This window comes from Electrophorus electricus, chromosome 13, assembly GCF_013358815.1.
Source record: "Electrophorus electricus isolate fEleEle1 chromosome 13, fEleEle1.pri, whole genome shotgun sequence".
In the NCBI taxonomy this organism is placed as follows: domain Eukaryota; kingdom Metazoa; phylum Chordata; class Actinopteri; order Gymnotiformes; family Gymnotidae; genus Electrophorus; species Electrophorus electricus.
This window is the reverse complement of record NC_049547.1, coordinates 2,079,745-2,092,864: the sequence shown is the minus strand read 5'-3', so window position 1 is coordinate 2,092,864 and position 13,120 is coordinate 2,079,745. Positions and strand designations below refer to the sequence as shown.

Here is a 13,120-nt window from a genome sequence, read left to right as displayed (position 1 = left end):
GGGCTAATAACAGAAATCGTGGATTCTCTGATTTTTCGAGGCATCGTTTCTAGATTTCGAAGTTCTAGTAAGGAAAAGGCAAGGCTGCAGAGTACAAGCGTTCACAGTCTTGTGCTTGAGGAACCAGCTGTTGGTAATTAACATAACAGACAAAAAGGAACTAGATTAGCTGCTGGCAAAATTTCAGTTAATCTCGGCTATCTCATTTGAGAGTTTTCAGTTTGATCTAAAGAGGTGATCTACTTATAATAATTCACTTAAAATGATTTATTATGTGAATTTTTAGGGGGGAAGAAAAAAAATGAGTCAGAGATTTTTTTTAAGGAACTTTCTTTAATTATTCAATTTTCTTAAGTGCCTCTACCAGCAATCAATATGATCTTAGGACAAATTTGTATTCCGAATGGGATTTCTTTAAAAAAAGACTGTTCAAGAATTGACTGAGTAATGCAAACTACATGGACAGTACAGCCCAAGCAAGAGTTCAGCAGAAAGTTACAGAAAAACCACGATCCTGAAGTATCTCAACTGTCTGTACTTTCACAAACACATATACTCCTACACTGAACCACCGAGCTCTTAAAAACCATCCCTAGCAATGCGGAGGGCTTTGGAATGGACACTGTTATATGTAACACCTGATAACATATTGCAATAAGGATTTGTGGGTTGGGGGATTTTCCCATTAAACACTGCTGACTGTTAGCTGTCCATCAGAAAGGACTAGTACAGGCAGCTCCCTGCCTACCTTTCTTGAGCTTGCGTACGGCGAGCATGCAGTGACTGGGTGAGAGGTCCCAGATGCGTAGGGTCTTGTCATTGCTCACGGTGGCACAGAGAGGCAGGTGAGGGTGGGTGGCCAGACCCCACACCTCTCCCTCCATGTGACCCTGGCAAGCGGAAAACAGAACACACCGCAATGTCAACGCTGCCATTTTCTGTTTACAAGATAAAGGACTTTTTAAAAGTATCTGCCACTTTGCTACTGTAAATGATTCTGTTCAACTTCTGTCCGAGTACGGGAGCGGAAATGAAATGCGTTATTTGCGTTTGTGAGCAGGCAGTTAGTGGCAAGCAGGAGCTGGTCGTGTGGGGGCAGAGTGATTACAGAATCCTCTGAGCAAGCAGCGGCCATTCCACTGCTCTGCCATACTCAGAATAACACCCACAAAGTGATATAGCATCACTGACTGAACAATTCAAGAAAAGTAAGAAAGCCACTGTATTTTATTCTTTTCACTTTCAGAACTGTCCTTGTGAAAGGGTCACTGCTTCAGTCTCCATCCGAGACTCGGTTTGCAGGGTGAAAGCTCAATGTTATAATTGGCTTGAGGGCTGAACAGTCAGGCTTATAACTGTTATTGAACTGTCATAAGATGACGCAGTGTGAATCACCGCAGAATGTCACATTTGTTCATATTATTCAAGCCTGTCTTCATTGAAGCATGAATGCATATTCCATAAATGCACTTTATAGGTATAAAAACAAACAAACATACTTAGACCCCGGCAACAACACCACCGCTACATTTATTTGGGTCCCGTGCCCTCTTATGTACACATCGTAGCTCAGACTCTACTCGACGTACTGCTGAACTACCAGCATAGCTTTTTGCACTGCAAGTTTGTTGCACGCCGCGATTCAAAACTCAACAGCATATGCAGTTTATCCTCATGAATTCTGATTCAGTGCAATTCCACTCTTTGATGCGTACTACTTTGAACTGTTGCACTACTGTCACCACACAGAGTCTATTTGTCTTGTATTTATGCACAAAGAGATTAGTAAAAAAAAAAAAAAAAAAAAAAAAAAAAAGAAGAAGCTTTTTGCTGAAGTCTTATACAGTATTGTTGATATATTTTTAACAAAAAAAAACCCACCTACACGAAAAAGAATGTATTCTTATTTATTATATTCGAATATATCCTCTGGAAATGCTTTGATTTTCACATTCACTGTACACTAATTTATTGCAGATAGCATATAAAATACAAAGATGCATCATCAATAAACACTGATGATGTGAGATAACATGAGAAATGCTAAACCAAAGTTTTACCGAAGCACTCCGCACGGTCTGATTAAATAAATGATCAAATGTTTTGGCTCCAGGATTTTACAGCAAGGCCAGAATTCTTTACCTGAACTAGAAGTGTGATGGGCCCACTCTTATCCACCTCCAGGATCTCGCCATTCTTCGTCCCTACGAGCATGTGACCGTGACCCAGAGATATGGCACGAATAGAAGGGTTGTCCTCCAGTAATAACCCTACAGAACGAGAGACACAAGCTACGTCCAGCTCTCACGACCTTGTCCATGAAAAAACAACTTAGCGTTGCTTTTTTTCTACAGAAGACACGGAGCTGTTACGAGGTGCTCCAGTGAGACTGTGTAATGTGGTTGGAGCTCTCGGGCTGGGGACGTGCTAGGTCATTATGCATAGAGTATGGAAGTTACGGGGAACTGTGGCTCCTAGATCTTTCCCACATTCCAGTAATTTATTAAGTTCACTCAAATAGAAAACAATCATGCAGACCAAAGAATTAATCGAAGGGAATAACAGGTCCCGTGTTTATTCTTAGCTCAATGTGACGGACAGACGAAGCATTTTCTGGAATATGTCTGACAGTCTCAGCAGGATTCAATCTTTAAACACTTTCTTCAGGGACAGTTACATAACCTTTTTTTATTACACAGTATTTTCCAAAGTTTCCATCAAAGCAATTATCCAATTTGACACCATTATCTCCAATTATCTCCATTATCTTCACCATTATCTCACAGGCTGGAATATTTTTTGAAAAGAACAGCCTCATTCACCCCACCTGGTACCCATCACAATAACACTATCTTTCGCTAAGTCCTGTGATGTCCTGACCTCAGTTCCAGACTTGTCACAAAGACATAATTTGGTCATCCCCACTTGCTGCTGTATCCCATCATTTATTACTTTAATAATATCATTTTATTACCTCAGAATGGAGGAGTGTGGGGAATTTGGGGGGTTGGGGTTGGCTCACCTTTGGATCCTGGGGCGAGGACGGCTCTCTTGATCACGTAAGTCTTCAGGCATCTCTCAAAAGCGTCATCCCACAATGCGACTAGGCCGTCCTTTCCACCAGTCACAAACCCCTATAGGCAAAAAAATTAAAAATCACAATAGCTCGTTAAGAGACGGGCAGCTTGTAAGTAGCTGTCACTGGTTTCTCATTTAGACCAGTCAGGTTTCTTCACAATCGCTTGGGCTTCTTAAAAGGTTTGACTTCATCAAGTACACGATAAACATGCAGTCAAAGGCTGCAGTCAATTGGCTCATTTTCCTTCTTAAAGAGAAAAACACACCACCTTAAAAATGTTCCATTTTATTCCCTTACACCACTAACAAATCACAATCAGACCTGCTTATTGTTTTCAATGAAACTTCAGGGGTTCTTCATGTTCCTTCACCCTCACCTTCTCCAGGGCATACATGCTGAAGACTGGCCCATCGTGTGCTTTGACCTTCTTCACCATCAACATGTCCCTCCAGATGCAGATGTCGCCGCTGGACGTTCCAGAGAACACGGTCTCCTCTGTCCATCCGTACACCGCACACATCATGGTCTCCGTCTTCCCCATGCTTCCCTTCTTCCCTATCAGACCTCCTCCTATGCACGCACAGAAGAGACACCGTTAGCAGGTCAGAACTCCACGATGAGCGATTTAAGCAACGCATCCCTTCAAATGCGACGCCATCCATTTATGTCCTTACCTGCTTTCTGCCAGAACTTAATATGCTTCACACCAGCAGTAATAAGCTTGTCAGGCATGTGTGGATTGATTTTAACTATAAATACTCTGTCTTTGCTCCCCCTGTAAGAACAAATGGAGGAAAAATATGAAGAACTGGCAGAGAAATCCTAACAGCGCCCGCCATGTATCCATGAGGAAGCTCACGCGAGCCCCCGCCGACCGTCATCACGCGAGCCCCGCCGGCTGTCGGCCGGGCCGTGTGCTGGAGAAGGGGGACGGGTCGCCCCGCGGAGCCGCCCCCCGTGTAGCAGCGGGCCAGGACACTGGGCTGTGGCTGTACTGTCAGATCACGTACATCAGCAGCTGCCCGTCTGTCCTGTGGGGTGCGTCCCCCACGCTTCACTGCAGCGAGGACTTGGGGTGTGGGAGTACACAGCATGTCTGAACAAACCCTATGTTTAGAGTCCTTTACATGCAACAACATTGATACATCACATCCACAGAAGGAACCTGTCTAAACAAAAGATTTTACTGAAAGTAAAACACGGAACATGATAACATGTATCCGTGCTTAACTAATTGCGGAGTTGCCTCTGCTTCTGTTTTCAAGGGCCTCAGACAATCGTTGGCTAAGCATACGTTTGACCAACCTATAATTACGGCATTAAAGATGGGCTGTCGAGTGTATTATGACAGCAGGATGAAAAGGTTGTTTACCCAGAAAATGGCTCATGAATAAGCAGTGAGATCACAGCCCTGCTTTTCTCGTCCGTCACGCAGGACAGAGAGCGACGGAGAGAACTACGTCCACCTGCAGCCTCCCGTGTTTAATGACCATGCCAGAGAGCACTAGAGTACACTGGGTCACCGAGGACCCGCCCCGACCATGAATGTGTAGGCAAATAATTTAATGCATTCATAGATGAATGGAAGGGATGGGAGTTTAAAAAAGCAAACACACACAACGATTGATTTTTCTTTCTATATAATCGTTGTGATGTATGATTAAAAAAAACAGGGGCCCTATAAGCACAAGTCAAGCACATTGTCTTTGATTTACTTCCCCAAAGCTGCTCACATTGCATGCAACATCAATTTATCACATATATCATTTACCCACATATCAGTTACAGCAGAAAAGAATAAATGTGGAACCCAGAGGGTAAACAACGAGACAACAAACCGGAAGGCTGACAGCTTCTCTCCCTTCCTCCAGTCCCAGAGCACGATGGTGTGATTGTCGTCGAGCCCCACAGAGGCCAGACGCTTTCCATCCGCTGGCCAAAGAGACGTACACGAGTCAGCAATTAATCGAGGGCACAGTAACGTGATTATGCAACCACTGCTTTGTTATGGTGTGACTACAGCACCTACAAAACCAGGTGTCACCACGAATGCATTACGACAGGTGCAGGGATTTTTTTTTTTTTTTCAGCCAGCATTCAGTCATGCGTATGAGCTAAATCATTTTTAAACATGTGACGCATGTATAGTTTGAAGCATGTTCCCAATGAGAGGCACTTAATTCTACACCGCCCCTGGTCTTAAGCGGTCACTAGGCTTAGTTTAACACTTGCAGGTGGTGTTTAGGGCAAATACAACGAGTGAGACTGCTGCTATTTCCAGCCCAAAGTCAGACAGGCAGTAGACAGACAGTTTGAACTCTAACAGGATCACAGAGGGTGTTGATATTAAACTGGCTCTGCCATTTAAAACTCCTTATTAGCGTCTAAAGCAGCTGACACACATCTTTTATTCCTTATGTGCCATACAGTCTTTAGAGAGAATTAAAGGTGTTTCATATATAACTGGTCAGATTTGACCATCATCAATGGTGATGACGGTCAACGCGTGCTTATGAATCACTACTGCATGTGCTGCTTATTAAAACTATTTGTTGGCATGTTACCTGAGAAGTCGAGTGCACATACTCCCAGCTGGTGGCATCCTTTAAGAACCGACAGTGGCGTCAGAAATTCCGTTTCCCAGATGTGTATGGAGGAGTCTCTACCCACCTGTTCCGTAAAACACAGAACACGTGACATGAAATAACGGGAAGGCTCCACTCGCCAACTAGACAGCTGAAGTGTGTGTAAACGGCTCTGGTGGAGTGCGAATAATAAACTCTGACACGAGAGAACGGCGGCCAGATTGCTTCATGCTGTGTGATTCCTGGGATTAATGAAGGTATTTGAATACAGCCAGTGCATGAGCATACTTGGCCTGTGGCGACGTAGTCTTTCAGCGGGTGGATGCCTAGGCAGAGGATGTCGTCGTTGTGGCCCAGGTAGAAGTGCTGCGTGTTCTGCTGCCTGTTGTACACCACCCCCACCGCAGCCACGTGGTACACGATCTCCCCCGTCTGCGTGTAGAACAGGTTGCTCCTGCAGTCGTGGCCACGGTAACTGAAAACGCACCCAGGCGAACCACACTGTCAAACGAAGCCTCGGCCAGCCGCGGCTGCAGCTGGTGGCCAGAGAGGGTTAAGGACGCTGGTCTTCCTTTAATCAGGGTGGGCGGGCCAGTAACAGAGGTGATCTGTGCTGGGCTCACCCATGGATGAAGTGCAGCCTCACTCTGCTGGCTGGACCTTTCGCTCTCTTCTTGTCGGCCGCCACCCGGTGCTTCTCCTTGCGCTGCTCTTTCAGATGAGGTAGGTCTTCTTTGTAAACCTGCACAGAAGCACGCCAGGCTTAAGAGCCGTAAGTAAAAGGCAGCGTTGAGGAGGAGGAGGAGGAGGAGGAGGAGGAGGCGCGCGTAACACAAGGGCACAGCGACGGCGCTGTCACCGGGTCTGATGCGATCAGCTCCGTCTCTGTGCAGAAATGTCTGAGGGTTTCACAGACCTGTCGCCGGTATGTAAGCTGCATTTCCTGCTCAATCTCAGAGTCCATCTCAGGCACGTCAGACTGGTCAGAGTCTGACTCCTCGCTGTTCGAGTCTACCAGCATCTCTGTGAATTTGACAGAGTTCCGGGGGAAACGCCATGAATGTCGGGTACTTCGGAATTATAAATCTGAGTTACATAAATTCATAAACTGTTAATCTTCCTGTTATAAGACATTTGGAATAATCTGTACATCTTTCTAAACCGGACTTCTCAGAAGCTGCATCAGTCAGCCTGGCTGTAAAAATGCTGATGGCTGAGAAACAGCACTTCCAAAATGAGTTGTGTGGAGACCCATTAGGGTAATTACCTACTCTACTATACAGCACTGGAAAATGCACAAACACGCAACCTTGCAAAGTGATCACATTAAATGTTTCAAACATTAAAACCCTATATTAAATCTAAAGATACCTTCATTAATAATGGATTGTAGCATTTAATCATTTTACAGTTCTTGATCTCTAAGTGCAAAATTTGTCAAACTGTACCTTGTGGTGCAATGGCGAGGGTTTCTTTTGTCTTCTTTTCAGGTATAAATTTCCACTGGAACACAGAATGGTCAGCTCCACCAATAGTTACCACCCACTGGTGATCATGTGACCACCTAACATTGGTTATGTGTGCAGAGTGCCCAAAGTATTTTTTGAACTTCGCACCTATGAGAGAGAAAGCAAGCAACATATGTTTTGTCTCCTTGTGCCTGAATATCATCTCTAAGGCAAGGTTCCATGCATGCCAAACCAACTTTAAAAGTGACCAACCTTTTCTTATGCAGGGATATCGAACTAATTTAACTAATCCATAGTCGTCGGCTGTTACTAAAACTTGATTGTTGAAGTTGGCATCTACGGCATTAATGTTGCTAAAGTTGGAGTATTTGGGCCAGATCCCATTCACTTCTGGGCCGAGCACACAAGTCCAGGTGGCCCACTGGACTTTCTTTATCTCTTCCGTGTTAGTCACCTCCTTCCCACCTGAACAAAGAACACACAAACACCAGGGAATCCCGTGCCATCAAAAAACAATTTTGGTGTAGTGTTGCAAAAACAGATCTGCTGAACCCTGCTTCATAAACTAAGTCAACGAATCCAGACAGAACAGGGGAGACTCCATGCTAAAATGCACTACAGCGTGTAATGGAGCACTGGTTTATCTTACTGGGCATTCTGTAGAAGAGCCTTATTCCATTGCCATCGTTGGTCTGCAGGAACTTGCTGTCAGTGGACCAGTCCATATGCGTGATGAAGCTGGTGGAGGCCACGCACTCTCCCACCTTCTTGTAGCGCTGCACCACGCCGTAGATGTCCACGGTGCTGTCGTTGGAGCCCACGGCCAGGTGCGCGCCATCTGGGGAGTACTTCAGCTCGTGGATGGCCTCCTTGCGGTCTTTGATGTGCACCACCTCCGTCAGGTCCCTGCGGAGAAAGGGCCCTCCGCCTTAGCGCTCCACGCGTTCCTGTCGTCTGTCTCAGAGCGTTCTGGCTCGAGCATGTCCTCGAGGAAGAGCAGCTGCCTCGGCAAGGCGGGCCTTTTCTCGAGGTCGGGCTCATGCATGCGACCCACCTGACTCTCAACACAGTGAAAGAGCCGTCTTTCATGCCCAGCGCCAGGTTGAGGCCATCATGGCTGACTGCCGCGCAGCGGATAGGCTCCTCCATGTTGCAACGTGCTATCATCGCATGGTCCACCAGGCTCCAAATTCTACTCAGTGCACAAGGAGAGAATGAGGAGATAGCACACGTACACACACACGACAAACAGATGCACCAGGGTTAACGAGTGCACCGGTCCACGGTGGCAGGGTGTGGATGTGTGGGGTGGGGTACCGGACGGAGCGATCGTCACTGCCTGTCATGGCGAGGGGCTTGGTGGGGTGGATGGCCAGGGCCCACAGCTCGCCCTCACAGTGGCCCTGCATGATGAGGAAGGGCTTGTTCCTCTCATGGACCACCACCTCAAAGATCTCACTGTCCTGAGTCCCCACCAGGATATGATCGCCACTCCAACACACACTGCGCACCGATAACCCTAAAAATCACCCCCCCCCCCACACACACACAAAAAAACAAACCCCACAAAAAAACAAAAGCATTGAATCAGGGTAAGTTGGAAGGCAAAGAATACATTAGTACACCAGCTTAACAAAAGTCAAACTGACACAGACACTGGAAATGCAAACAAGGAGGGTTTGGGGGGGCTTGTTTATGAATGTTGTACACGGAACACAGGTTTACCTGGCTACTAATGAGACAGAGCAGTGTGCAACAGAGCAAAAGATCAGACACTGCACCGTGTTTATGTTCTTATTCAGCCAAGAGAGGCTAAGAATTCAGGAAAGACGTGAATTGTAATGTTCCAGGCTATATGTGGTAAGGTGCCAAAGCTAGATCACGCAGCAGGCAGACGTTAGGAGCTGCTGGAACGTGGGTTACCTTTATAGCCCTGGTCTGTTTCCCTGAGGTCGATGACAGTGATGGGTTTGAAGTTCAGGTCCCACAGACGCACGCAGCCGTCCCTGCCACCCGTGGCAAAGCCCTCTTCACACGCGTTCATGCTGAATATCCCTGACTGCACACACACACACACACACACAGACACACACACACACACAGACACACACACACACACACACACACAGACCTCTTAACACTGATAAGAAAACGCGGCCATTAACTCTTTTCCACACCAAGCAATTAATTTCACCTATAAAGCAAAGACATTAAAAAGGTGAAATATTAGCATTGTCTGAAATGCCAAAGTGTTTCAGAACCTTTTGTAGGAGATATGTATATTCAACCATATTCATGAACGCCTTAATGCAAACCCCATTCAGGATAACCAATTGGGTTCTTTTCCTGGACCACTCTCATCCAATCACTGGTCTGTGACATCATCAGCTAGCACCTTTGCCGTTGTAATTCAAACCAAACTGATTCCTGCATTTTACAGTGGAAGGTCTGGCACTGAAATACATTTTATTTTATCAATGTTGCAATTACAAATGAAGAAAAATGTTAAATTACCAAACTACCCAGTCTTATTTAATTCCAGACATACACCAGTTTCATAAAAGAGCGATAAGAACTTTACTCCAAATTGATTTTGCTACACTACACCATAATATTTCGTATTACTGTTATGTTGAAGATATTCAATGGAAGAAGGTCAGGCTAAAGTCTAACCGACACCTAAAATGACTCAACACAGGACAGAGGCCGCGCTGGCCAGGGGGAAATGATGCTTAAACAAGCAGAGTTACCTGCTATAGAAATAAAATACATTAACTAGAAAAAAAAAACTAACTATAAGTTAGTTTAATAAAATACATTTAGGAAAACTGTTTTCTAAAAATAGCTAGCCACTGGGTACGATCGCTAGCTAGCTTCTATGTAAGGCTCAAATATGCATAATTTTATTTAACCATGGATTCATGTCACCCTACATGAATTACATTTCAGTATGTAAAAAAATCATTGGCTGCGTTGCATCTTTTTCTTTACGATATGGGAACCCGTTTGGTTTTAATCACATTGTCAAGATGCTCTGTCTGATAACACAAATCTATGTGAAGCAGTCAAGAGTACACAGTCTACGATCTGCAGTTGCAGCGCACTCAACTCTCTTTACGTGGAAACGAAGAACAGCAAGATGAATGACAGAGCATGCATGTTCACACGGTTGGATGGAGGGGTGGAGTAGCGTTACTTGACTACAAGATTTAAAAAAAAAAATGCCATCAGTGTCTTCACAGAAGGTACCGTTACAAAGTCGAGACTAAATACTGGTATAGATACTGGTATACTGGCATAATTCATGCTGAGACAATCAGAGGAACAAACAACAATCCAATCTAAACGAAAGATTCTAGCAAATGTAATTGTTCAGTGTATTAGTTTATATTATTTAATTTTGGACTTGAACTGGGGTGGCAGATACCACCGTGTAGGCCAGGCACAATAACTAGCACCTGACTGAGGAAAATGTGTTTTAAAGCGTTTGGTATCCTCCACAGCAGACAGTACCCGTGCGAAGAGAAAGACGGCAAAGGTGTGTGCGCGTGGGGGCTTGTTCTCTGGTGCGCGTGCTCCATGTGGAATTCATGCACAGACGAGAGAGAGGTTTTGCTGTTGCCTGATCGGCAGGAAGCCGGCAGCATGAACCGGCATGACAGCAGCACGAGAGCAGCAGGCCCGCGCATGCTTCCCTGGGGCCGCCCGCCTAAATAACGTCCGCCCCCTGGCGCGTCTCCTCCTCGCACGCTGGAGTTAACGAGGGAGTTGTAGGAGCGAGCCTGAGGGAGCTGGTATGAAAGAGCTCATACACGACGTTGCCGGTCAAACGGACCCCGGTCCTGCTTTACAGCGTCTTCACAGTTGTCAGCCCACACACACAAAAAAAAGCTCATTATATCAGCTGGCACCTCACAGTCACGTCCGTTTAGAGGTCAGAATCAAAGCAATATGAAAACGAGAGGTCTGGGTTCGCCTGTGAACAGCGGTGTAGTGCAAAAATCTGGGGCCACACCACGAGAGACAGGATGGAGGTCCTTTTTAAATACATTTTTTTATTTACATTAAAAAAAAAAAATTATATATATATATATATATATATTTATTTATTTATTTATTTATTTTTTACTGTCCCCTCCTTGACAGGTCATTGCAGTGGCTTACCAAGTGTGCCCCCTGGATGGTGCGCATCAGGTTGATGCCCTTCCAGACATAGATGTCTCCGTTCAAGGCCCCCGAGTAGGTGACCTCTTCTCTGGCGCAGGCTACACACAGAATGGTCTGCAGCTCGCCCATCCGCCCAAACATGCCGCGCTTGGGGGTCAGAGAGTTCCCACACAAACTCCAGAACTGAGCGGAGGGGGGAGAGAGAGAGAGAGAGAGAGAGGGCAGAGAAAGTTTTCACAAACTTCAGAACTCTTTAATATCTGAATTTGAATATGAATTTCTGCAACTTTTATATTTAAAACACCCAACATTGCATCATTGTAAACAGTTCTGCTTATGAAGAATATGAATCTGTATGTAACAGATGGGATGTTGTGGATGGACACAGACACACACACACACACACACACACACACATTTCTGCTATAGGACACAAATGTACACACACACATTCTGTGGTTCCATTAATAAAGCTGGTCTTTGAGATGCACAAGCATGATCTGAATTCAGAGAAAACTTATAAAACACATGAAGACACTTGGAGCATAGCAATTAGCTCATGGTTTAAGACTGATTTTTCTGTGTGTGTGTGTGTGTGTGTAAGAGAGAAAAAGAGTAAGACACTTCCATTTTTCTAGGTCACACACACTTATCTGATAGAGCATCATGATGCATGTGTGTGTGCGTGTGTGAGAGAGAGGGAGAGCGTGCATTTTTAAGGTCATTCATCTGCCTGAGCATGTAGCATAAGAGCAACAAGGTCATCTTTGTGTGTACCCTTAGCGTGCCCTGTCAGTGACAGGGCTGAGTTATAGGTGAGGAAACATATTCATCCTCGGATTCAGCAAACCGACACCCCCATTTAGCCCTTCAGCCGCGGAGTTGCTTAAGCCTCTAGACATCAAAGTAGTAGGAGTCTTAACACTACACACAAAATCATCCCTTTTGACTAGTGTGTGTTTCAGTCTTGAACCTGTGATGAACATGCAGAACCTTAAGAAAAAGAGCATTTAGTCCTATAATAATAATAATAATAATAATAATTATAATAATAATAATAATAACTAGGAACGTGCATTTCCTGTAGAAAATGTAGATTCCACATCTTAAATGATTTCCAGGTGGTTGCTATGGAGTTCAAGGTGGTTGCTATGGCCTTCCAGGTTACTGCTGTACTGTTGCTAGGTGGTTGCTACGGAATCTCAGGTGGTTGCTACCTGGTTGTTTATCAGTTGATATGATGGTGCTAACTGGTTGCTATGATGTTCCATGTGGTTGCTATGGTACCTGAAGTGTTTGCTAGGGGTTAAGCGGTTGCAATGCCATTGATTGATACCAGTATCAATACATAGTTAGTACTGTTTTTTAGTGTTTATGAATGTTCTGAACCTTCCACCATTTACTTCCTATTGGGAAAAAATCTGAAAAAAAAAAAAAAAGGTTGTTATGCACAAACCACACTTCCAGTCAAAAAGCTTTATACAGGCACATGTTTCCTGATCAGAGAGAACATTCCGGACTTGGTCCCATGTCAACATCTCGAAAACTGTCGGACAAAAATTGTTAGCGGACAAAAATCCAGCAGGAAAAAATGTTTAAAAAAAATAATATGCCATAATATGGAATATTATAACCATAGTGATTGCGCATTGCATGTGCGCAATTCCTGAAGGAAATGTAGAATGATTGCATAGCTTAAGCGATTCCTAGGTAGTTACTTGGTGGTTGCTATGAAGTTCAAGGTGGTTGCTATGGTCTTGCTAGATGGTTGCTATAGCGTTCCAGGTAACTGCTTTACCATTGCTATGTGGTTGCAATCG

General features: G+C 44.8%; 1 protein-coding gene across 4 annotated transcripts in view; it reads right to left on the bottom strand.

The window, feature by feature from the left end:
• The window catches only part of eml5 (EMAP like 5), a 45,037-nt gene that overhangs the window by 14,283 nt on the left and 17,634 nt on the right, over positions 1 to 13,120 (bottom strand). For all 4 annotated transcript variants that reach the window (XM_027019602.2, XM_027019603.2, XM_027019605.2 and 1 more), the window contains exons 5-21: positions 11,298 to 11,483; positions 9,057 to 9,192; positions 8,451 to 8,652; positions 8,188 to 8,325; positions 7,783 to 8,039; positions 7,386 to 7,598; positions 7,113 to 7,280; positions 6,581 to 6,687; positions 6,288 to 6,406; positions 5,953 to 6,139; positions 5,644 to 5,749; positions 4,918 to 5,011; positions 3,754 to 3,854; positions 3,456 to 3,649; positions 3,023 to 3,134; positions 2,143 to 2,270; positions 749 to 890 (exon numbers count right to left, since the gene is read on the bottom strand). In XM_027019602.2, the coding sequence (XP_026875403.2) occupies positions 749 to 890; positions 2,143 to 2,270; positions 3,023 to 3,134; positions 3,456 to 3,649; positions 3,754 to 3,854; positions 4,918 to 5,011; positions 5,644 to 5,749; positions 5,953 to 6,139; positions 6,288 to 6,406; positions 6,581 to 6,687; positions 7,113 to 7,280; positions 7,386 to 7,598; positions 7,783 to 8,039; positions 8,188 to 8,325; positions 8,451 to 8,652; positions 9,057 to 9,192; positions 11,298 to 11,483 (2,590 nt within the window). The remainder of the gene's footprint in view (positions 1 to 748; positions 891 to 2,142; positions 2,271 to 3,022; positions 3,135 to 3,455; positions 3,650 to 3,753; positions 3,855 to 4,917; positions 5,012 to 5,643; positions 5,750 to 5,952; positions 6,140 to 6,287; positions 6,407 to 6,580; positions 6,688 to 7,112; positions 7,281 to 7,385; positions 7,599 to 7,782; positions 8,040 to 8,187; positions 8,326 to 8,450; positions 8,653 to 9,056; positions 9,193 to 11,297; positions 11,484 to 13,120) is intronic.